The 26,814-nt window shown below is 41.5% G+C and overlaps 1 protein-coding gene and 1 pseudogene across 1 annotated transcript; both read left to right on the top strand.

Annotated features, from left to right (window-relative positions):
• Positions 1 to 6,174: 6,174 nt before the first annotated feature.
• Positions 6,175 to 7,457, top strand: pars2 (prolyl-tRNA synthetase 2, mitochondrial). Its single transcript, XM_031832799.1, is given in 3 exon segments — positions 6,175 to 6,446; positions 6,565 to 7,123; positions 7,126 to 7,457. Coding segments are annotated over 3 exon segments (1,137 nt in total). The 5' UTR covers positions 6,175 to 6,194; the 3' UTR covers positions 7,452 to 7,457.
• Positions 7,458 to 8,392: 935 nt separating this feature from the next.
• Positions 8,393 to 13,331, top strand: LOC109897215 (tetratricopeptide repeat protein 4-like; annotated as a pseudogene).
• Positions 13,332 to 26,814: the final 13,483 nt, after the last annotated feature.

Below are 26,814 nucleotides of genomic sequence, written 5' to 3'. Positions count from 1 at the left end.
TTGTGAATTCCTCATCAAGCAAAAATTGAGGTTCACGGAGGATCTGACCTCAGCTGTCACGTTCTGACCGTTATTTAGTATGGTCAGGGCGTGAGTTGGGGTGGGCAGTCTGTTTGTTTATCTATGATTTTGGCATTTCTATGTTTCGGCCTAGTATGGTTCGCAATCAGAGGAAGGTGTCATTAGTTGTCTCTGATTGAGAATCATACTTAGGTAGCCTGGGTTTCAATGTTTTGTTTGTGGGTGATTGTCTGTTAGTTGCTTCTGTCAGCACAGTTCTTATGATATCTTCACGGTTGTTATTAGTTTGTTTTTTGTACAGTTTTACTTCGTGTTTTTTGTCATCTATTAAATGATGCATTCACACCACGCTGCGCTTTGGTCCGCTTCTTACGACGATCGTGACATCAGCCGACAAAATGACGAGAGAAACGGTGGCTGAGGGTGGCTGCAGCTCGAAAGGCAGGGAAAACGGCATTTTTTTTATCGGTGCAAAAGTGATCATCGATGGGAAAGAAATGATGCCAAATTAGTACATTTGAGAGAGAGCCAGAGTCTAACTCGGACAGAACTGTCAGGCCAAAAACTGATTGCCAGGTGAAAAGCAGCCTTTTATTATAAAAAGAAATGTACTCAAACACTTGGATGAGAAAAGGCTGACCTAAAAATTGGTTAACTAAACCATAACTATAGGTGAATAACTGCTTATTGTAAAGTCTACACAAAGTATCCACCTTGTGGGAGTAAGAATACTATGGTAACTTTATGACCAATATTTGTTTTTTTGTTGGAGAGGTTAATAATGGGATGGAAATCATTTTAGTTACATATCCTTAGGAAAAGCTTATATTAGCATAACAAGGTTTTTGGTTGAAGTTTGTCTTTATCTCTGTTCAATTAATGTCAGGGGTATTTGTAATTTACTCACACGTAAGGCTATTTTCCTGTATTGCAAATGGTTTAATGCAGACTTCTCCTTTCTACAAGAGACTCATGCTGGTTCTTCCGATCTATCTTTTTGGAAAAATCAATGGGTTAACGATATGTGGTTATCATATGGCAACAACCACTCTGCAGGTGTAGCAGTTTTAAGAGGTGCATTTAAAGGGAAGGTCATCAGTAGTAAGACTCACCACTCTGGACGTTGGTTAATTTTAACAGTGAATTTCAACAGTGAAATGTTTTTATTAGGGAATATATATGCAGCCAACAACAAACAAAACAAGATATTATTTCAAGAATTTGAAGAAGAGATTAACAAAGTTATAGGTGTATTTCAGGATATCAAAATTATCTTAGGTGGAGATTTTAATTCTGTATCTAATGTGATTGACAGATATCCCCCTCCTAACAGATCCAGCATTGTTAATCCTGAGTTTAATAACCTATGTCTTGGTCTTGGATTAGTTGATATTTGGAGATCTAAATGTCCTGATAAAAAGGACTTCACTTGGCGTAACAAGGACATGTCCAGACAGTCAAGAATTGACTTCTGGTTGATTTCTAATTCATTAGATAATACTGTAGTCAGGGTATTAATTGAACCATAAATTCTTACTGTACATAAAGTTATATTATTATCTTTAAATATGAATGGATCTGAAGTTAAACCAAATCGGAGTTATTGTAAACTCAATAGTAGACTGTTGGAAGATGATAATTTCAAGATGGCTGCCAAAGATATTATACAAGACAATTGGAGGAAAGCCCAACTATTTAAGTCTTATGGGAAATATTGGGAATTAATGAAGTATGAAATAAGATAAACATCCATGAAGAGAGGTAAATAAATGGCTGAACTTAAAATATTGAGGGAAGAAACTTAAGGAAATACTTTCTCTAATCTCTATGGAGGACCTTGATGAAGAAGGAAAGGGTCAGTTATTCTCTTTACAACTAGAAATGGACTGAATGTATGAAGAGAACAAAAGGGGCATTTGTAAGATCAAGAAGGAGATGGTTTGAGGAAGGTGAAAAAAAAACTAAATACTTTTACAATTTAGAAAGATTTAAAAAAAAATGTACATCTATTCATGAGCTTAATATAAATGGCAAAGAAAATGAAAACCCCAAAGATATTTCAAAATATGTTTCAGAATTCTATGGTAACCTTTATACCAGTAATGCCTGTCCTACTAGCGACATATCTGCCTTTCTAGACTCTGTCAAAGACTGTGCAAAATTCATAGATGAAGACTTCCAAAAGTCTTGTGATGAAATTATTTCTATCAATGAAATAAAAAAAAATGCATCGGCAAGTTGAAAAAACAAATTTCCAGGGAATGATGGCATCATTAGTGAATTCTATAAATATTTTCAGGAGGATATTATTGAATTTATATGTAATGTTTTTAAGGAGACAATTGATTTAGGGGTCCTGCCTGTTTCTATGACACAAGGCCTCATTTCTGTAATATCTAAACCAAACAAAGATTCTATGATGTTAGAAAATTGGAGACCAATCACATTAATGAACAATGATGGAAAGCTACTTGCATCCATCTTTGCACAAAAACTTAAAGGTCTTTACCAAATCATTGATGATACCCAGTCTGGTTTTATGAAGGGCAGCCCTATATGTAATAATATTCGACTAGTATTGGACTTGATAGACTACAATGAGCACATTATGGAAGATAGCTTAATTTTATTTGTAGACTTTTACAAGGCATTTGATACAGTTGAACATTATTTTATTTTTGAGACTCTTCAATTTTGGGGTTTTGGTCAATATTTTCAAAGTGTAATTAAGACACTTTACAATAATAGTAACAGCCCATGGAACTTCAGAGATTTGACATTAGACGTGGAATTAAACAAGGATGTCCAATTTCTCCTTTCTTATTTTTATTGGTCACACAAGTTATGGCACCTCATTCAAACAAGGATAGTTTTAGGGGTATTCAGACACAAGACAAAGAGAGAAAATGTTCACAATTGGCTGATGTCACCACCAATTTTTTTGAAAGATCATAATGAAGGCAGGAAAGCTATTGAGTGTATTAATGCCTTCTCACATGTATCAGTTTTATCTCTGAATATTAGGAAATGTGGATTATTTGCGTTGAAAAGATGTGACTTAAACCCAGTATGTAATATCCCTGTAAAAGATGTGACTTAAACCCAGTATGTAATATCCCTGTAAAAGATGTGACTTAAACCCAGTATGTAATATCCCTGTAAAAGATGTGACTTAAACCCAGTATGTAATATCCCTGTAAAAGATGTGACTTAAACCCAGTATGTAATATCCCTGTAAAAGATGTGACTTAAACCCAGTATGTAATATCCCTGTAAAAGATGTGACTTAAACCCAGTATGTAATATCCCTGTAAAAGATGTGACTTAAACCCAGTATGTAATATCCCTGTAAAAGATGTGACTTAAACCCAGTATGTAATATCCCTGTAAAAGATGTGACTTAAACCCAGTATGTAATATCCCTGTAAAAGATGTGACTTAAACCCAGTATGTAATATCCCTGTAAAAGATGTGACTTAAACCCAGTATGTAATATCCCTGTAAAAGATGTGACTTAAACCCAGTATGTAATATCCCTGTAAAAGATGTGACTTAAACCCAGTATGTAATATCCCTGTAAAAGATGTGACTTAAACCCAGTATGTAATATCCCTGTAAAAGATGTGACTTAAACCCAGTATGTAATATCCCTGTAAAAGATGTGACTTAAACCCAGTATGTAATATCCCTGTAAAAGATGTGACTTAAACCCAGTATGTAATATCCCTGTAAAAGATGTGACTTAAACCCAGTATGTAATATCCCTGTAAAAGATGTGACTTAAACCCAGTATGTAATATCCCTGTAAAAGATGTGACTTAAACCCAGTATGTAATATCCCTGTAAAAGATGTGACTTAAACCCAGTATGTAATATCCCTGTAAAAGATGTGACTTAAACCCAGTATGTAATATCCCTGTAAAAGATGTGACTTAAACCCAGTATGTAATATCCCTGTAAAAGATGTGACTTAAACCCAGTATGTAATATCCCTGTAAAAGATGTGACTTAAACCCAGTATGTAATATCCCTGTAAAAGATGTGACTTAAACCCAGTATGTAATATCCCTGTAAAAGATGTGACTTAAACCCAGTATGTAATATCCCTGTAAAAGATGTGACTTAAACCCAGTATGTAATATCCCTGTAAAAGATGTGACTTAAACCCAGTATGTAATATCCCTGTAAAAGATGTGACTTAAACCCAGTATGTAATATCCCTGTAAAAGATGTGACTTAAACCCAGTATGTAATATCCCTGTAAAAGATGTGACTTAAACCCAGTATGTAATATCCCTGTAAAAGATGTGACTTAAACCCAGTATGTAATATCCCTGTAAAAGATGTGACTTAAACCCAGTATGTAATATCCCTGTAAAAGATGTGACTTAAACCCAGTATGTAATATCCCTGTAAAAGATGTGATCACATATCTTGATATTAAAGTTAGCAAAGATCAGACAAAGGGCCAACTCAAATTTCTCTCCTATTGTAGAGAAAATTGGAAAAAGATTTAACTCCTGGTTATTAAGAGATCTTTCTTCATCTGGACGTGTACTTTTATCACAATCTGAAGGTCCAGATGAGTTTATACCTCCCTTGCCTTGGATGTTCCTCTGTCAGTAACTAAAATGGTTGATACTAAATGATTTAACTTCATATGGAGGAATAAACCTCATTATTTAAGAAAAGCAGTAATATGTAGAACCCAAAGTGAGGGAGTGTTAAATGCTTTGGATTTTAAAATCTCTAATATAATATTTAAGATCAAATGGATACAAAACTATTTAAGAAATAAGGATTACATTTGGAAAATCATCCCTAATGTAATATTCCAACAGATTGGGGTCTAGAATTCTTACTCAAATGCAACTTTGATATGGGAAAAATCCCTATTAAGCTTGCAAACTTTCATAAACAGGTACTTCTAACTTGGAACCTCATGTACAAACACATTTTCCCCCACATAGGTATACAATCTGGAATAATAAAGATATAACATAAAAATAAACTTTATTTTTCCAGAACTGGTTTGACAACATTATTTGGGTTAAACAATTATTAAATAATGATGGACAACTATATGATTATCCAGAATTATGATTATGTCACGTTCTGACCTTAGTTCCTTTGTTTTGTCTTTTGTTTTAGTAAGGTCAGGGTGTGAGTTGGTTGGGTGGTTTATGTTAGTTTGTCTATGATTTTTCTATTTCTGTGTTTGGCCTGGTATGGTTCTCAATCAGAGGCAGCTGTCAATCGTTGTCCCTGATTGAGAACCATATTTAGGTAGCCTGTTTTCCATTGTGTTTTGTGGGTGGTTGTTTCCTGTTTAGTGTTTTTGTTGCACCTTTCAGAACTGTTTGTCATGTTTGTTGTTTTGTCTAGTGTTGCATATTTCATTAAATAATATGAACACTTACCACACTGCACCTTGGTCCTCCTCTCCTTCCCCAGATGGCAAGCGTTACAGATTATATGCTTGTCCAGCATGAGAACACATAATGTTACATTCACTCCCGAGGAGTATCAAATTGTTGTTAGAGCTATCCCTGAAGGTGCTATTCTTCTTTTAGGAGAATATAACAGTACTCCAAGTGCAACTATTGAGGATTTTGTAGCCTCAATACAATTAGAAGGAATTGACATTTTAAACTATAAATGTAACAGCATATATATATATAGATATATAGATAGATAGAAACTGTCAATACGTTACTATTCCCTCTGCTAAAATGTACTGGAATGCAGCCCTAGGACAAGTGAACTGGAACAAAGTTTCGTTGTCTGGTAAAAAAAAAGACAACTTTGTATGCGTTGTTTGTTGGCAACCTTGTTATTTACAAAGTTTTTGGAACATATTCCTGTTGGAACGTTCCACAAATTATACCCAAGCAATTATATGTATTATTTTTCTTAATTCAAGGATATTGACACCAGTCTGCTACAATGGAAGTGTTGATGCATCACCTTTGGCAGTCTTGCCCCGCCTACCCAGAACCATGAGCACTCCCTGTAAAAGCGATTTGAGCTGTGCTGCTGGACATGCCCCCACTGACTCCATCTCCTGACCTAGCACACACCTTCCCCCTAGCGCACACCTTCCCCTAGTCTCCCATCTCTTCCAGCCCTCCAACCTGCGTGATGTGGGCCAGGAGAAGAGTGCTCAGGTGGATATGACCTGCAGGCTGATCGACCAGGAGATGCAGGGGATCGGTGGGCAGAAGCTGGACATGCCCAGCTTGTGTTCGGCAGAGCTGTGGAGACGCAGTGAGCGCTGGGACCTGATGGGGAAAGAGCTGTTCCGCCTGAGGGACCGCCACAGGGCAGAATACTGCCTGGGCCCCACCCATGAGGAGGCTGTGACAGAGCTACTGGCCTCTCAGGGAACCCTGTCCTACAGGCAGCTGCCTCTGCTACTCTACCAGGTATAGGATACAGTATGAAGCCTGATTAATTAGTTTATTCAGTGTGGCTTCTTCTTTTCATACACTTGGGTTGATATTATAATGGTAATAAACTGATGTGTTTAATTTGTATATGCAGATCACCCGCAAGTTCCGTGATGAGCCGAAGCCTCGGTTTGGGCTTCTACGCGGGCGGGAGTTCTACATGAAGGACATGTACACATTTGACATGAGCGAAGAAGCTGCATGCCACACATATGAATCTGTGTGTCAGGCTTACACCCGCCTTTTCTCTTGGTTAGGCCTGTGCATTGTCCAGGTCCACGCTGATACAGGAAACATTGGAGGTAAACTCTCCCATGAGTTCCAGCTCCCCGCAGACATTGGAGAGGACAGGCTACTGGTCTGTGGTAGCTGCTCCTTCTCTGCCAATGTGGAGACCATGGAACCAGGCCAGACAGACTGCCCACAGTGCCAGGAGGGAACGCTGGTGAAGTCTAAGGGCATAGAGGTAGGCCATACGTTCTACCTAGGCACCAAGTACTCCCACATATTCAACGCCACCTTCAACAACACCCAGAACAAGCCTGCTGTCACTGAGATGGGCTGCTTCGGGCTGGGTGTGACCCGGATCCTCGCTGCTGCCATCGAGGTGATGTCCACGGAGGAGGCAATCCGCTGGCCTGGGCTGCTTGCCCCCATCAGGTCTGTGTTCTGCCCCCTAAAAGGGGCAGTAAGGTGGATGAGGTGGCTGGTTTAGCTGAGGAGCTGGCCCTCAGTCTGGGGGAGGCTCTGCCTAGGCTAAGAGGTGAGGTGGTTCTGGATGACCGGACACAGATGACCATTGGTAAGAGGCTGAAGGACGCCAGTCGGCTTGGATACCCGTACGTGTTGGTAGTGGGGCAGAAGGCTGCCGAGGAGATGCCCAGGTTTGAGGTGATCTGTCAGCAGACAGGTGAGACAACGTTCCTCAGTAGGGATGGACTTGTAGACCTACTCAGATGTGTGGAGACTGAGTTGCACTGATCTTGACATAGAACTGGACTATTGAGTGCACGACAAAACCTTTTCCCCCTCAGGAGACTGAAAAGATTTGGCATGGGTCCCCAGATCCTCAAAAGGTTCTACAGCTGCACCATCGAGAGCATCCTGACTGGTTGCATCACCGCCCGGTATGGCAACTGCTCGGCATCTGACCGCAAGGCGCTACAGAGGGTAGTGCGAACGGCCCAGTACATCAATGGGGCCAAGCTTCCTGCTATCCAGGACCTATATAATAGGCGGTGTCAGACACCCCAGTTATAGACTGTTTTCTCTGCTACCGCACGGCAAGTGGTACCGGAGCGCCAAGTCTAGGACTAATAGCTTCTACCTCCAAGCCACAAGACTGCTGAACAATTCATAAAAATCTCCACCGGACAATTTACATTGACCCCCCCCCCCCCCCCATTTCTCTGAAATGGGCATGCTTGTGGTTGGGTGGGATGATGACAAGTAGCAAAGAGGCTAGTGTTCAACAGGCCTATACCTACTAGCACCAATCTTTGTCTGATAAGAACTGAGCTGGACTGAAATATATTATTACACTGAGATGGACACGCAGATGGTTGGGCAGGTTGGAATAGGAGACAATAAATATATGGTTCAGTAGCCATACATGTTTGTCTGTCGTGAAAATCAATGAACACATTTGTGATACAAGGCAGAATTAACGTTTTAACTGGACTCACAGACAAATAAAGTGCAAATTATGGATCTCTCCACTCGAGTCAGATACGGAACAATTGAGTCATATTTCTGTTCCCTCTACGGAAGCATTTTGATGTGGCACCGCAACATTCACGTGTAAACAACTTGTATGATTTTGTAATGCAAATTTTCATACGTGTCGCTTCAGTAGTCATACTAAAACTGTAATTCAACAACTAGTTTAATCTTCAAACATATCCACCTTATTTGTAGCAAATATGGATCCACTAGTACAACAGGGCGATGATAGCGACGACGGCATGGATGACTTTATGGAGAAATTAAAAAAAGAGAAATATAGCAATGCCTTTTCTGAAAAGAACTGGGAAGAGGTAAGACGTAACGTTAACTGCATCTCTACACAAACGACTGACAGCTATTGCTGTCAGTCTCATTTGTAGTTAGCTATATATGGCTAATCGTTATGCTGTTATACCGTATATGCTGGCTAACCGTTAGGCAGCAAGCTACAGTTGAAGTCGGAAGTTTACATAAACTGAGTTTAAATGTATTTGGTGTTTCACAATTCCTGACATTTAATCCTAGTAAGAAATCCCTGTCTTAGGTCGGTTAGAATCACCACTTTATTTTAAGAATGTGAAATGTCAGAATAATAGTAGAGAACGAATTATTTCAGCTTTTATTTCTTTCATCACATTCCCAGTGGGTCAGAAGTTTCCATACACTCAATTAGTATTTGGTAGTATTGCCTTTACATTGTTTAACTTGGGTCAAACGTTCCAGGTAACCTTCCACAAGCTTCCCACAAGTTGGATGAATTTTGTCCCGTTCCTCCTGACAGAGCTGGTGTAACGGAGTCAGGTTTGTAGGCCTCGCTCACACACGCTTTTTCAGTTCTGCCCACAAATTTTCTATAGGATTGAGGTCAGGGCTTTGTGATGGCCACTCCAATACCTTGACTTTGTCCTTAAGCCATTTTGCCACAACTTTGCTTGCAAGTATGCATGGGGTCGTCATTGACCATTTGTAAGACCCATTTGTGACCAAGCTTTAACTTCCTGACTGATGTCTTGAAGCACCCCCACAACATGATGCTGCCACCCCCGTGCTTCACGGTTGGGATGGTGTTCTTTGGCTTGGAAGCATCCCCCTTTTTCCTCCAAACATAACGATGGTCATTATGGCCAAACAGTTCTATTTTTTTTCATCAGACCAGAGGACATTTCTCCAAAAAGTACGATCTTTGTCCCCATGTGCAGTTTCAAATAGTAGTCTGGCTTTTTTGTGGTGGTTTTGGAGTAGTTTCTTCTTCTTTGCTGAGCGGCCTTTCAGGTTATGTCTATATAAGATTTGTTTTACTGTGGATATAGATACTTTTGTACCTGTTTCCTCCAGCATCTTCACAAGGTCCTTTGCTGTTCTGGGATCGATTTACACTTTTTGCACAAAGTACGTTCATCTCTAGGAGACAGAATGCATCTCCTTCCTGAGCGGTATAACGGCTGCGTGGTCCCGTGGTGTTTATACTTGCGTATTATTGTTTGTACAGATGAACATGGTACCTTCAGGCATTTGGAAATTGCTCCCAAGGATGAACCAGACTTGTGGAGGTCTACAATTTTTTTTCTGATGTCTTTCCTGATTTCTTTTGATTTTCCCATGATGAAGAGGCACTGAGTTTGAAGGTAGGTCTTGAAATACATCCACAGGTACACCTCCAATTTACTCAAATGATGTCAATTAGCCTATGAGAAGTTTCTAAAGCCATGACATAATTTTCTGGAATTTTCCAAGCTGTTTAAAGGCACAGTCAACGTGTATGTAAACTTCTGACCCACTGGAATTGTGATACAGTGAAATAATCTGTAAACAATTGTTGGAAAAATGTATTGTGTCATGCACAGAGTAGATGTCCTAACTGACTTGCCAAAACTATAGTTAACAAGAAATTTGTGGAGTGGTTGAAAAACGAGTTTTAATGACTCCAACCTAAGTGTATGTAAACTTCCGACTCCACCAGTATCTGTGGATGGAGGCTAACCACAAACGTTAGCTAGCTAGAATACTACCAAAGATGTTTTAAATAGCCAAACCCTTAAGTTAAAACAGTTTTCTCTACAATTTGTGATACTGTCAAGTCTCATGTATTGGCTATATAACTAGCTAGTTGGTTATTAGTTAGGAAAAGGCCAGCAATGCCCATATCTGTGTGTAACGTTAACGTTACTCAACTGAGTGCACACTGCTATGCCCAGAACTGTCCCCTTGGGTTTTTATTTCTAATTCAATTACATCATTTATTCCACTGCACTGCAGGAGTTTGATAAGGTGCCCATGTTCATGAAGACAGCCCCTGAGGAGATCGACCCCATGAAACACCCGGAGCTGGCTGCTATTCAGTCCATTATACACGACAATGACAGACCACTAGAAGGTATGACAGCCATTACTGTACTTTCTACCCAGTGCTGATGTAGGACCAGCAGTCCAGACCTTAGAATCAAGGGGAATGTTGTTTTTCCTCGGAGCAAGCCGGGAGCTTGAAAGATGAGGGGAACGACTACTTCAAGGAGAAGAACTACAAGAAGGCTATCGTGTCCTATACGGCTGGGCTGAAGAACTGCAGTGACTATAATGTTAATGCCATCCTGCACACTAACCGGGCGGCGGCACACTTCCACCTGGGTACTGTTCATAGAATCTTTCCATCGTTAGATCTCATGATATTTGTCCAGTACAGTGGTTCCCAACCTTTTTCAGTTACTGTACCACCAACTGAGTTTTGCTCTGCCCAGAGTACATGTGCATTTTACCAGTAGGCATATGGTCTCGTGACTCTTCTCAAGTACCCCTTGTGGATAGGACAAGTACCTCCAGGGGTCCTAGTACCCCTTGTTGGGAACCACTGGTCTTATAGTCTGTGAGTCTTCCAAAGCTTGTTCTGGGATGTTTGTTGCAATCGTTCACTCGCATACTCTTGCCTTGCAGGTAACATGCGTTCTGCACTGAATGATGCTGTCGCAGCAAAGAAGTTTAAACCAGACCACCTCAAAGCATTAATCAGAGGTTTGTCTATAGGATAAACATCACATTTTACCTTTCTACTGGAAGACACATGTAGACACAACACATTTATTATGAGGCAAGTGTGTCAGGGTTGGGGTCAATTACATTTAAATTCCAGTCAATTCAGGAAGTACAGTGAAATTCCAATTCTCTTCAATGCTTTTCAATAAGGACAAATTGGAATTTGGTTTAGTTTCTGAATTGACTGGAATTGAAATGGGGATTGACCCTAACACTGAATTGTATTTAATTTTAGCAGTTCTGCCTTCACTCCTCCTTTCATCCTCCATGTCCTGTCTTGACTGTTCCCAGGTGCCACGTGTTGCACGGAGCTGAAAAAATACACAGACGCCCTGCAGTGGTGTGAAGAGGGACTCAAGCTGCAGCCGACAGACAAGAAGCTGCTGGAGCTGAGAGCTACAGACATAAGGCATGACCGAGGCTATGATCCAGTGCTCTTTATGACCTTCATTTTTACTCTTTTGTCACCACAGTCTGAAAGGATTATAGGTGGGCAAAGCAGTTTGGTGGATCTTTGTAAATGGAGTCCATATTTTATATAAACCTATGCTGAAATTGTTGTATTTGTGGTTTAAGAGAGCGGCAGGGAGAGATGCAAGGAAGGCAAAGGTCAAAGAGAAGGAGCACAGTGAGAGGCCCTACTGGCTGCCATCAAGGTGAGTAGGATGGTAGAAAGTAAAAATCACAAGACTTGCATCGTATCTCATCATTCCTGTATAAGTTGATGAGGAAACAGCTGCTCATCATTTAACTTGCCTTGTATTTGCTTTACAGGAGCGTGGCATCCAGTTACTAATGACTCATCAGCGTCCCAAGCGCAGGACTGACAGTGAGGATGATGGAGGCTCCTGTAGAGCCATGGCAGGGCTGGACCTGGATGGTCTGTGTTCTACCGAGGCCACAGGTGTGAAGGTGTTCCTGGACGAACAGGGAATCATGCACTGGCCAGTTCTCTTCCTGTACCCCGAATACCAACAAACAGACTTCATCTCAGCCTTCAGCGAATCCTCCAGGTATGATCCCCCCTTCGCTCTCTCTCTCTAAACAGAAGGTCGGGTTGGTAAGGTCTACATAAAAGCAGACATTACATGTAGGTATGTTGGTTCTATAAATCATCCAATACTCTACAATCCCAACTCAACCCAAATATGACTACAAGTAGTGTCTAAATTAGACCAACATTACATTGCTAAGTAACAAATTACTCAAAATAATATGTAACGTAGCATAATGAACATGACATTTGCTTTTCAGCTTCCTAGATCACCTGACACTCATGTTTGGAGAGGAACTCCCACCCTGGGACATTAACAGGAAGTACTCTCCCCAAAACCTTCAGGTTAGTATATTTTACTTTGTGTTGGTTTCATTCAACAGTTTTTGAGTTATACTGTCTCTGAAATTGTTTCCCTTAGTTGGTTCCAACTATTTTGCCATTCTGAAACCTCTATTCCTTAGCTGTTCTTTGAAGACCATGAGAAAGAGTCATTACATCAAGTCAACCCTGAGAAGCCTCTCATTACAATTCTTCAGCATAAAAGGTACAGAATGTATTTTTTCTCAGTTTGAACTCACTTGTGTACTGTGACTTGCTGATTGTTTTCTCACGGCTCTTCCCTGCTTATTTGACAGGTTTTTTATAAAGGCAGGAACTCCCAGCTTCGTCATTCTGGTAAAGGGGTCACCGTTCTGCGAGAAGTTCTTATCAGAAAGGAAAACACAGCTTTTAACACATTCTCTTCATCAGTCAACCTAGACCTGTCAATCAAATGAACAACGAACTCTCTCTTTCACCAGTGAATACACAAATTGAGTTAAATTACATAGAAGAAGAGACAGTGTTGCAAGCAGCATCCCCATGGGATTGAGAATGTTGCGGTGCTCATGAGCTGTGCATACTGTACCTAGAGATCAAATTGTATTTTAGAGTGGGTGTAACCTGTCATACAATCTGTAATATTGTCACTATAACTAAAAGGCCTTAATGGAATGTACACAAAGTTTCTGGCTGTCGTTTTCTTCTCACTGTCACAACAAGATGTAGTTGCACGTGCGCTTGTCAAACTTCAGTAGCAGTACGACCCAATAAACTGTCTGTCCTTGTGAAAATACTTATTGTTTTTTCCCCGTTACGTGATTACACAGAGAGGGGTAATAATCGCGTTTAATTGTCATGGGAAGATTTATTTATAGGTCTGTAAAAGCCCCTGGGACAGATTAAATCAATAAACCATTGAATCGCCCAGCATTATCGTTGAGTCAAAATTAGCTGTGTGATTATCACCATTGTCGGGAAGGTATGGTTCATCACTAAAGTATTAAGTGTGTCCTCATTGCTTACTGAATGAATCAGATGTAATCAGCAGTTTGTCTTATAACTCCTTGAATGACTGAGGCATATTCAGTTTGTGGGTTGATTCAAGAGAAAATAGATAGAAACAGGGGTTCCTGAAGAATATGAACATGGCATGTTTAGTGCGAAGTCTTTTGACACAAGCCAAAATCTTAATTGGAACAAGGAAACGGTAAAATGGCTGTCTTCTTGCAAGACTGGGAACACAGCTCTAGTGCCCTCTTTAAGCAGTCAGCTGCATTCTGCTCATCGTCCTTCAGCAGGAGACAGCACCCCCTGGTGGAGGTTTGGGAGGCTGTCCCCCAGGTCACACTACAGGGCCTTGACAGAGACACCAGGGCTCTGTTCAACGCCACCTCATCCACCATTCGGCTCTCCTGGAGGACATCCACACCCATGTAGTAATACACCTGGTAAGATACACACAGATTTGTTATACTTGTGTGGTGATGTACCTGTAGTAACACCTGCATTCATTCATGTTTGCCTATCGGAAACACAGTGAAACATTGTTTCACTAGACATTCTGTTTTTCCACCCACACACCGTATTTCTACACACCCGATGTGACAGCTGTCGTAGTGCTTGCAGTGTGTTGTCAAACAGCAGAAAGCCGGCAGAACAATCCCCACTCACCTGTCCCATCTCCAGGTGTGTGTAAACGGGTGAAAACTAAGCACCTTCTCCAAGTCCACCTTGGACTCAGTCAGGTTATGTCTGTCAGGGAGCCCTCCCTGACCCTGTTTATCTCTCTCCCTCATATACAGTGGGGCAAAAAAGTATTTAGTCAGCCACCAATTGTGCAAGTTCTCCCACTTAAAAAGATGAGGCCTGTAATTTTCATCATAGGTACACTTCAACTATGAAAGACAAAATGAGAAAAAAAATCCAGAAAACCACATTGTAGGATTTTTTTATGAATTTATTTGCAAATTATGGTGGAAAATAAGTATTTGGTCACCTACAAACAAGCAAGATTTCTGGCTCTCACAGACCTGTAACTTCTTTATTAAGAAGCTCCTCTGTCCTCCACTCGTTACCTGTATTAATGGCACCTGTTTGAACTTGTTATCAGTATAAAAGACACCTGTCCACAACCTCAAACAGTCACACTCCAAACTCCACTATGGCCAAGACCAAAGAGCTGTCAAAGGACACCAGAAACAAAATTGTAGACCTGCACCAGGCTGGGAAGACTGAATCTGCAATAGGTAAGCAGCTTGGTTTGAAGAAATCAACTGTGGGAGCAATTATTAGAAATGGAAGACATACAAGACCACTGATCTCCCTCGATCTGGGGCTCCACGCAAGATCTCACCCCGTGGGGTCAAAATGATCACAAGAACGGTGAGCAAAAATCCCAGAACCACCCGGGGGAACCTAGTGAATGACCTGCAGAGAGCTGGGACCAGAGTAACAAAGCCTACCATCAGTAACCCACTACGCCGCCAGGGACTCAAATCCTGCAGTGCCAGACATGTCCCCCTGCTTAAGCCAGTACATGTCCAGGCCCGTCTGAAGTTTGCTAGAGATCATTTGGATGATCCAGAAGAAGATTGTGAGAATGTCATATGGTCAGATGAAACCAAATGAGAACTTTTTGGTAAAAACTCAACTCGTCGTGTTTGGAGGACGAAGAATGCTGAGTTGCATCCAAAGAACACCATACCTACTGTGAAGCATGGGGACGGAAACATCATGCTTTGGGGCTGTTTTTCTGCAAAGGGACCAGGACGACTGATCCGTGTAAAGGAAAGAATGAATGGGGCCATGTATCGTGAGATTTTGAGGGAAAACCTTCCATCAGCAAGGGCATTGAAGATGAAACGTGGCTGGGTCTTTCAGCATGACAATGATCCCAAACACACCGCCCGGGCAACGAAGGAGTGGCTTCGTAAGAAGAATTTCAAGGTGCTGGAGTGGCCTAGCCAGTCTCCGGATCTCAACCCCATAGAAAATCTTTGGAGGGAGTTTGTGTTGCCCAGCAACAGCCCCAAAACATCACTGCTCTAGAGGAGATCTGCATGGAGGAATGGGCCAAAATACCAGCAACAGTGTGTGAAAACCTTGTGAAGACTTACAGAACGTTTGACCTCTGTCATTGCCAACAAAGGGTATATAACAAAGTATTGAAACTTTTGTTATTGACCAAATACTTATTTTCCACCATAATTTGCAAATAAATTCATAAAAAATCGTACAATGTGATTTTCTGGATTTTTGTTTCTTCTCATTTTGTCTGTCATAGTTGGTGTACCTATGACGAAAATTACAGGCCTCATCTTTTTAAGTGGGAGAACTGGTACAATTGGTGGCTGACTAAATACTTTTTTGCCCCACGGTATGCCATCTTGATCTGAGAGTATACACATGTCCTTTTCTGTACATTTTGTGTGTATCCTGTGATTGTCATGCATCTCTCCCTGAGAGTGTCATGTTCTCTTGGCTTAGATGAACTATTTGGTTTAGTGACATTGACATTAGTGAAGTGGCATTGCTTTGGAATAACAATAGTGTCAAGTGTGTTAAACTAAGTTGAACATTGTGCTTAGATGTGTTAGGGTTACTGCGGTAGGCCTACTGTACCTTGGTGCGGGTTCAGTAGACCTGCCAGTTGAGTTCAGGGTCAGGGCAGCAAGTTGAGAGCCATGTTACAGATCCCCGTGGACGTCTTGTGTTTCCTCAGCAGATAGAGAACCTTGGCCAGCCTGTTCAGGATGAACACATTGTCCGTGGCTAGTTTTATGCCCTGCAGTCAAACAGTCAATATTACGTTCTCTTTTACATTAACTTCAATAATGACCGGGGATGCTCTCTTGTAAAACCTGGCAGGTGCATAAAAACCTACGAGACGCAACTAGAGGTTATGGAAAGTTTTCAACCCCACACAAGGGGGACTAGAATATAACCCCTCCCAGGAGCTGGCGCCAAGTCTATAGCCCTTTATATTTGTTCAGGAAGCAGGCAGATAAATGAGCTCTTATTTCAGCTAAGCATTATACAAATGTGTCATGAGGCTTTACTGCTGTGGCTTTACTGCTTGTTCTAGTGCTCGGTAACCACTCACGGCTAGGGCTGTGGGGGAAAGGGGGAGGCAGGTAGGAAGATACTGAATGATGAATCCATACACTTAGACACATCACTCATCTTGTGGGTTCAGATAAAGAGAACGAGAGAGCAATAATCATTTATAAATGTTTTCCTTTCCTATACTGAACAAAAAATATAAATGCAACATGCAACAATTTCAATGATTTTATTGAGTTACAGTTACATATGAGGAAATCAGGCAATTGAATTGAATTCATTATGCCCTAATCTATGGGTTTCACTTGGCTGGGAATACAGATCTGCATCTGTTGGTCATAGATACCTTTAAAAAAAATGGCGGCACAATAGGCCTCAGGATCTCGTCACGATATTTCTGTGCATTCAAATTTCCATTGATAAAATGCAATTGTGTTGTCCGTCGCTTATTCCTGCCCATACCATAACCCCACCGCCACCATGGGGCACTCTGTTCACATTAGCAAACCACTCGCCCAAGTGACGCCATACAAGTGGTCTGCTTTTGTGAGGCCAGTTGGACATACTGCCAAATTCTCTAAACTACATTGGAGGTGGCTTATGGTAGAGAAATTAACATTAAATTCGCTGGCACCAGCTCTGGTGGACATTCCTGCAGTCAGCATGCCAATTGCACACTCCCTTAAAACTTGAGACATCTGTGGCATTGTGTTGTGTGACAAAACTACGCATTTTAGAGTGGCCTTTATTGTCCTCAGCACAAGGTGCACCTGTGTAATCTTTTTTAGTCAGCTTCTTGATATGCCACATCTGTCAGGTGGATGGATTATCTTGGCAATGGAGAAATGCTCACTAACAGGGATGTAAACATTTGTGCACCACATTTGAGAGAAATAAGCTTTTATGTGCATATGGAAAACATCCCAACCTCCATTCTTAACCATAAGATTGTATGTTACAGTACCCAGACTCTGCCTCGAGCTCTGCCCCCAGGGAGTCCACCTTCAACTGGGTATCCCTCCTCCGCAGCTCCCCCAGCCCACTGGGGTCACAGTTCAGGTTGAGGTCCAGGTGGAAGTGGCCTGGGATGTACTCCATGCCCTCGGTGAGGGACTTTATGTCCTCCTGTGTGTTGGCTTCCTCATTTATTTACTTCCTATTTAACCAGGTATTTCATTGAGAATGCATCATTTTATAGTAACGGCCTGTGACTTCTGTCCCCTTACACTACTTCAAACTGGCAGAGTCAACTGACTGGCTGTCTTCTTCCCCCAGGGACAGACATGTAATACAGATTGGGTTAGGGACTAGGGAGGGGAAGGAATAAGGAATGGCATGCAGTTCTGTACTGTATCTCATACCTCACTCATTGGAATAGGACATATTTCAGATGTGTGTGTGTATGTATATATATATATATATATATATATATAATATTGCTCAAAAAAATAAAGGGAACACTAAAATAACACATCCTAGATCTGAATGAATGAAATATTCTTATTAAATACTTTTTTCTTTACATAGTTGAATGTGCTGACAACAAAATCACACAAATGATCAATGGAAATCAAATTTATCAACCCATGGAGGTCTGGATTTGGAGTCACACTCAAAATTAAAGTGGAAAACCACACTACAGGCTGATCCAACTTTGATGTAATGTCCTTAAAACAAGTCAAAATGAGGCTCAGTAGTGTGTGTGTGGCCTCCACGTGCCTGTATGACCCCCCCTACAACGCCTGGGCATGCTCCTGATGAGGTGGCGGATGGTCTCCTGAGGGATCTCCTCCCAGACCTGGACTAAAGCATCTGCCAACTCCTGGACAGTCTGTGGTGCAACGTGGCGTTGGTGGATGGAGTGAGACATGATGTCCCAGATGTGCTCAATTGGATTCAGGTCTGGGGAACGGGTGGCCCAGTCCATAGCATCAATGCCTTCCTCTTGCAGGAACTGCTGACACACTCCAGCCACATGAGGTCTAGCATTGTCTTGCATTAGGAGGAACCCAGGGCCAACTGCACCAGCATATGGTCTCACAAGTAGTGAGGATCTCATCTCGGTACCTAATGGCAGTCAGGCTACCTCTGGCGAGCACATGGAGGGCTGTGCGGCCCCCCAAAGAAATGCCACCCCACACCATGACTGACCCACTGCCAAACCGGTCATGCTGGAGGATGTTGCAGGCAGGAGAACGTTCTCCACGGCGTCTCCAGACTCTGTCACGTCTGTCACATGTGCTCAGTGTGAACCTGCTTTCATCTGTGAAGAGCACAGGGCGCCAGTGGCGAATTTGCCAATCTTGGTGTTCTCTGGCAAATGCCAAACGCCCTGCACTGTGTTGGGCTGTAAGCACAACCCCCACCTGTGGACGTCGGGCCCTCATACCACCCTCATGGAGTCTGTTTCTGACCGTTTGAGCAGACATATGCACATTTGTGGCCTGCTGGAGGTCATTTTGCAGGGCTCTGGCAGTGCTCCTCCTTGCACAAAGGCCGAGGTAGCGGTCCTGCTGCTGGGTTGTTGCCCTCCTACGGCCTCCATGTATACTGATGTACTGGCCTGTCTCCTGGTAGCGCCTCCATGCTCTGGACACTACTTTTAAATTGTTCTTTTATTTATTTAACCTTTATTTAACCAGGTAGGCTAGTTGAGAACAAGTTCTCATTTGCAACTGCGACCTGGCCAAGATAAATCATAGCAGTGTGAACAGACAACACAGAGTTACACATGGAGTAAACAATTAACAAGTCAATAACACGGTAGGAAAAAAAAGTCTATATACATTGTGTGCAAAAGGCATGAGGAGGTAGGCGAATAATTACAATTTTGCAGATTAACACTGGAGTGATAAATGATCAGATGGTCATGTACAGGTAGAGATATTGGTGTGCAAAAGAGCAGAAAAGTAAATAAATAAAAACAGTATGGGGATGAGGTAGGTAAAAATGGGTGGGCTATTTACCGATAGACTATGTACAGCTGCAGCGATCGGTTAGCTGCTCAGATAGCAGATGTTTGAAGTTGGTGAGGGAGATAAGTCTCCAACTTCAGCGATTTTTGCAAACCTTTTTGCCACAGCTCGCATTGATGTGCCATCCTGGATGAGCTGCACTACCTGAGCCACTTGTGTGGGTTGTAGACTCCGTCTCATGCTACCACTAGAGTGAAAGCACCGCCAGCATTCAAAAGTGACCAAAACATCAGCCAGGAAGCATAGGAACTGAGAAGTTCCTATGGTCCCCACACCTAGAACCACTCCTTTATTGGGGGTGTCTTGCTAATTGCCTATTTCCACCTGTTCCATTTGCACAACAGCATGTGAAATGTATTGTCAATCAGTGTTGCTTCCTAAGTGGACAGTTTGATTTCACAGAAGTGTGATTGACTTGGGAGTTACATTGTGTTGTTTAAGTGTTCCCTTCATTTTTTTGAGCAGTGTATGTGTATGTAAGAGAAAATGTTCATGAATTCTTCATGATTTCATTAAGTGCATGAGAGTTATAGTTTGTAGTGTGATTTCCTTTATGGTCCATATTTAAAACTGTGTTAATCTCCCACCATAATAATAGTCTTGTGTTGCTTGTAGGTTTGATAAATAATTATATACATTTTCAAAGAAGTGTGGATCATCATTATTTGGACCGTGTAAGTTCGTAAGCCATATCTGTTTATAGTCCAATAACATATTTAAAATCATCCATCTACCTTGACGATCTGTTTGGACAATTTGGATCAAAATTACTGTTCATTAATATCATCACCCCTTTTGAATGTCTTTCCCATGGCAAATTATACTTATTTCACCATTTACCATAATGAAATACAAGTTTAAAATCTATTTATCATCATATACACTACCATTCAAAAGTTTGGGGTCACTTAGAAATGTCCTTGTTTTTGAAAGAAAAGCAATTTTGTTTTGTCCATTAAAATAACATCAAATTGATCACAAATACAGTGTAGACATTAATGTTGTAAATGACTATTGTAGCTGGCAGATCTTTTTATGGAATATCTACATAGGCGTACAGAGGTCCATTATCAGCAACATCACTCCTGTGTTCCAATGGCACGTTGTGTTAGCCAATCCAAGTGTATCATTTTAAAAGGCTAACTGATCATTTAGAAAACCTTTTTGCAATTACGTTAGCACAGCTGAAAACTGTTGTTCTGATTAAAGAAGCAATAAAACTGGCCTTTATGTAAGCGATGTGTAATGGCTAGCTAGTTAGCGGGGTGCGCGCTAATAGTGTTTTAATCGGTGACATCACTTGCTCTGAGACCTTGAAGTAGTTGTTCCCCTTGCTCTGCAAGGATTGTGGCATTTGTGGGACGATGGGTAACGATGCTTCGTGGGAGGCAGTTGTAGATGTGTGCAGAGGGTCCCTGGTTTGGTGCGAGGAGAGGGACGGAAGCTATACTGTTACATTTAGACTAGTTGAGTATCTGGAGCATCAGCATTTGTGGGTTCGATTACAGGCTCGAAATGGCCAGAAATAAATAACTTTCTTCTGAAACTCGTCAGTATTTTTATTTTTTTAGAAATGTAGGCTATTCCCATGCAAAAAGTGCCAAGAAACTGAAGATCTCGTACAACGCTGTGTACTACTCCCTTCACAGTACAGCGCAAACTGGCTCTTACCAGAATAGAAAGAGTGGGAGGCCCCGGTGCACAACTGAGCAAGAGGACAAGTACATTAGTGTCTAGTTTGAGAAAAAGACACCTCATAAGCCCTGGCAGCTTCAATAAATAGTACCAGCAAAACACCTGTCTCAACGTCAACAGTGAAGAGGCGACTCGGGATGCTGGCCTTCTAGGCAGAGGACCTCTGTCCAGTGTCTGTTCTTTTTCCCATCTTAATCTTTCATTTTTATTGGCCAGTCTGAGATATGGCTTTTTCTTTGCAACTCTGCCTAGAAGGCCAGCATCCCGGAGTCGCCTCTTCACTGTTGACGTTGAGACTGGTTTCTGTTTCTGGCCATTTTGAACCTGTAATTGAACCCACAAATGGTACAGATACTCAACTAGTCTAAAGAAGGACCGTTTTATTGCATCTTTAATCAGTACAACATTTTTCAGCTGGCTAACATAATTGCAGAAGGGTTTTCTAATGATCAATTAGCCTTTTAAAATGCTAATCTTTTGGATTAGCTAATACAACGTGCCATTGGAACATAGGAGTGATGGTTGCTGATAATGGGCCTCTGTACACCTATGTAGATATTCCATAAAAAATCTGCTGTTTCCAGCTACAATAGTCATTTACAACATTAACAATGTCTACACTGTATTTATGATCAATTTGATGTTATTTTAATGGACAAAAATGTGCTTTTCTTTAAAAAAACAAGGACATTTCTAAGTGACCCCAAACTCTTGAACGGCAGTGTATGTTTGTAAACTCACCGTTTTAAAAGTACCATAGTGATTGAGTGTCCATATACCATGATATTTGCATTGCTACTAAGTACAACTCCAATTGGTCCAAACTATTCCACCTCACCCTGAGTTGGGTTGTCATCCCAGTGACCGGCAGACTACCCCCGACCACCCCGGAACCCATGGCCCCCGAGAGCACGGGACCCATCCTTTGAAAAGAGCACACAGCTAGTGCCACCCACAGAATAGAAGCAGATCAGCCGCCAAAAGCATTTCCATCGCCCTCATTTAACAATTAATATTTGTAATAACGTAGGTAGTTTATGCAAAGGATTGTTACCACTTACCAGTATTGCCGTTCCAAAAATTACATTTTGCCAAGCAATTATTATTTTTGCGAAAAATTTATGTGATTCATCCTATACTGTTCTAAACATCTTTACTCCCTAGCAACAGTTGTGGGATGCACACACACATACATACACACATACATACATACATACATACATACATACATACACTCATACACACTCAACCCCTTTCCTCCACAAACAACCATACACTTCAGATGCTCAACAGTTGTTCCATCCCAGAGCCCAACTCAAGAAAGGCCTAGATTTACGACTGCATATACAGTTGCAGCTGTATGAGAAGGCATGAGAGGTCTTGGACTTGGCACGTACACTGAGATCAAGAACAGTGTGCAGATCCTCCAACTGTCAATAAACATGATAATCTCTCTCTCAACACTGATAATATTTTTTTGTTGTATTACGATCTGTCCAGTATAGATTAGGAGTTTTTTTCCTTATGATACCACCAGTTGTTTTCTCAACCATTTATGTGAGAGTCCTCTTCTCACCACCAGAGGGTGAACATGTATTAATATACTGTGTGACAAACTCAGATTGACTGTGTTCTGTGACACAACACTGACGTAAAACTGAAACATCTGACTATAGAGATTAATTAAATGTTAAAAGGGATAAAAGTTTAGATTATATTTTGGAAGTTCTCTTTTATCCTTTAATTGCTTCAAGAGCAGGAATTGTGATCTTTGCGAACCCTTTGAGACAATAGTACAATTTGTAATGGTACCATTTCTAAGAGGCCAAGGTTGTAAAGTGTGTTAACAGACATCACATCGGAGCCCTTTCTCTCCTGGTCAGACATTTTATCTTTAGTCAGACTCCCTATACCGCCAAATGGTTATGCTCACCTCAGCTGGAAAATCTGAGTCTATTGTGGTTTTTTTCCATCTTATTTTTGCCTTTTATGTTCTTTTTCCCTCCATAAATGACTAACAGGAGGGAACCCACCATTGTGCTGTCTGCAGCTGCTTGGTGACGTCATCAGCCCAGAACAAGGACCAGGGAGAACACCAAGGTGAGTGTTGACAGCGAGAAAATCTCAATTGCATGCTCACGTCCTCTCTCTCCTCGGCCTCCATCTCAAAACCCATTTGGATGAGAAAGTCAAAGTCCCCTCCAATGGTTTTGACAAGGAGGCGAGGAGAGAGGACGCAAGGAGTATGCAATTGAGATTCAGAGAGGATGAGCGGAAGGAGGAAGAGAAGGAAGAGGGATAGAAGGGATGGGGAAGGATGGGAACACGCATCCCACTGGGCACAGAAGTAAATTCGACGTCTATTCCACATTGCTTCAATTTCATTTCTTTGAAATAACGTTGATTCAACCAGTGTTTGCCCAGAGGCATGTGTGCATGAAGTCATTCTGAAGTCAGTTTGATCCTTAGTCTGTCATGTAACTGGAGTCAGGGTTTCATGGGGATCATTTGTGTACTGTAGCGATCTGCTGTAATTTACCTGTTATTAGTCTGTTGAACAGATGTGCATGAAGTCATTTCTGTTCCTTACTTAGTCGTGTAATCTGACAGAGTTATCTTGGGTTTCTAAATGTATGTCTGTTGTACAGTTGTAAAACCTCAAAGGTACAGCTTTTTTGGTGGGCAGATTTGTAACTGTGACGGTGTGGGGTTGAATTGTACACTTTTACATGTTCTACTTTCTTTGTACTTTCCATCGTATTCACCCGTCCTCGAGTGCCAGTGCAATTACAAAAATTGCACATTATAGTTTTTGAGTCATCAGTACAGTTTTAACATTAGATTTTATACTTCATCAGCCCCAAAGAGGCCTCCTACAAACTGAGACAAATGGGAATGGCAGAGGATAGGAGAGATGGTAACCCAGAATTTTCCAAACTCTGTCCTCGGTATCCCAAGGGTTGTACGTTTTGGTTTTTGCCCTAGCACTACACAGCTGGTTGAAATGATCAAAGCTTGATGATTTTGATTATTTCAATCACCTGCGTAGTGCTAAGGCAATAACCAAACCGTCCACCCATTGGGGTCCCGAGGACCGAGTTTGGGAGACCCTGTGTTGACCCCTAATAATCCCAAGAGACTTTCCCAGTATTGGAGGATTATGACGTGTGTCCAACACTGTAAATGTTAATGACCGATGTTGGGAAACTAAGCCCCAGTTAGCCCAGTTATCAATCGTAACTAGGTCTGTCCTGACACACACACACGCACACACGGAGCTCTCCAGAGGCACTGGCTGACTGCAGATTAGAGATCTAAAGATCTCTCTAGTGCCAACTGGCTCGCTGCCTGTTCGTGGACTGGACCTTTAAGTATGGGACTACCTAAACTGGTCCATTAAGAAAGGCTTGTTATCACTTTCCATTGCAAAACATTTTGCTATGGTGTGCTCTAATGAATATGACTATGTTGAGGAATAGGCACTAAACTGCCTAAACACCTCACCCACAAAATGTTGGGCAGTGGGTGTTGTAGGAAGATATGTAGCTACAGTGCCTTGCGAAAGTATTCGGCCCCCTTGAACTTTGCGACCTTTTGCCACATTTCAGGCTTCAAACATAAAGATATAAAACTGTATTTTTTTGTGAAAAATCAACAATAAGTGGGACACAATCATGAAGTGGAACGACATTTATTGGATATTTCAAACTTTTTTAACAAATCAAAAACTGAAAAATTGGGCGTGCAAAATTATTCAGCCCCTTTACTTTCAGTGCAGCAAACTCTCTCCAGAAGTTCAGTGAGGATCTCTGAATGATCCAATGTTGACCTAAATGACTAATGATGATAAATACAATCCGCCTGTGTGTAATCAAGTCTCCGTATAAATGCACCTGCACTGTGATAGTCTCAGAGGTCCGTTAAAAGCGCAGAGAGCATCATGAAGAACAAGGAACACACCAGGCAGGTCCGAGATACTGTTGTGAAGAAGTTTAAAGCCGGATTTGGATACAAAAAGATTTCCCAAGCTTTAAACATCCCAAGGAGCACTGTGCAAGCGATAATATTGAAATGGAAGGAGTATCAGACCACTGCAAATCTACCAAGACCTGGCCGTCCCTCTAAACTTTCAGCTCATACAAGGAGAAGACTGATCAGAGATGCAGCCAAGAGGCCCATGATCACTCTGGATGAACTGCAGAGATCTACAGCTGAGGTGGGAGACTCTGTCCATAGGACAACAATCAGTCGTATATTGCACAAATCTGGCCTTTATGGAAGAGTGGCAAGAAGAAAGCCATTCATAAAAAGTGTCGTTTAAAGTTTGCCATAAGCCACCTGGGAAACACACCAAACATATGGAAGAAGGTGCTCTGGTCAGATGAAACCAAAATTGAACTTTTTGGCAACAATGCAAAACGTTATGTTTGGCGTAAAAGCAACACAGCTCATCACCCTGACCACACCATCCCCACTGTCAAACATGGTGGTGGCAGCATCATGGTTTGGGCCTGCTTTTCTTCAGCAGGGACAGGGAAGATGGTTAAAATTGATGGGAAGATGGATGGAGTCAAATACAGGACCATTCTGGAAGAAAACCTGATGGAGTCTGCAAAAGACCTGAGACTGGGACGGAGATTTGTCTTCCAACAAGACAATGATCCAAAACATAAAGCAAAATCTACAATGGAATGGTTAAAAATAAACATATCCAGGTGTTAGAATGGCCAAGTCAAAGTCCAGACCTGAATCCAATCGAGAATCTGTGGAAAGAACTAAAAAATTCTCTCCATCCAACCTCACTGAGCTCGAGCTGTTTTGCAAGGAGGAATGGGAAAACATTTCAGTCTCTCGATGTGCAAAACTGATAGACATACCCCAAGCGACTTACAGCTGTAATCGCAGAAAAAGGTGGCGCTACAAAGTATTAACTTAAGGGGGCTGAATAATTTTGCACGCCCAATTTTTCAGTTTTTGATTTGTTAAAAATGTTTGAAATATCCAATAAATGTCGTTCCACTTCATGATTGTGTCCCACTTGTTGTTGATTCTTCACAAAAAAATACAGTTTTATATCTTTATGTTTGAAGCCTGAAATGTGGCAAAAGGTCGCAAAGTTCAAGGGGGCCGAATACTTTCGCAAGGCACTGTATAGCTAGTGGCATGAAGTCATCTGGCCAGCAGCTGTGTGTGTGTGTGTGCGCACAAATACTGCACATTTGTGGGTGTAGCCCATTTGTGAGTGCACACATTCTTGTGATTGAGAGATGTGATTTGATGGTCCGATTTAGTATGGCATATCAGATGGTGAAGAGAAAGATCAAGATAAACCAGATGAATGACTGAGTCAGTCTTAAATTACATTGAAATACTGTATGTCCCACTAGATTAGACCCAATCACCCTCTCTCCCACACTGTATCAAATTGCTGTACATTTTCAGCAAAACGATTACAGTTAGCTACTGTAATTTGCTTGTTAACATATTTTGAGGTGTGCCTTGTAAATGGCTAGCTATATTTTTTGCATCCCGTTAGTGAGAA

This window comes from Oncorhynchus kisutch, linkage group LG10 (genome assembly GCF_002021735.2).
Source record: "Oncorhynchus kisutch isolate 150728-3 linkage group LG10, Okis_V2, whole genome shotgun sequence".
Lineage (NCBI taxonomy): Eukaryota > Metazoa > Chordata > Actinopteri > Salmoniformes > Salmonidae > Oncorhynchus > Oncorhynchus kisutch.
The sequence above is the reverse complement of the archived record's forward strand: the minus strand, read 5'-3'. Positions and strand labels throughout refer to the sequence as shown.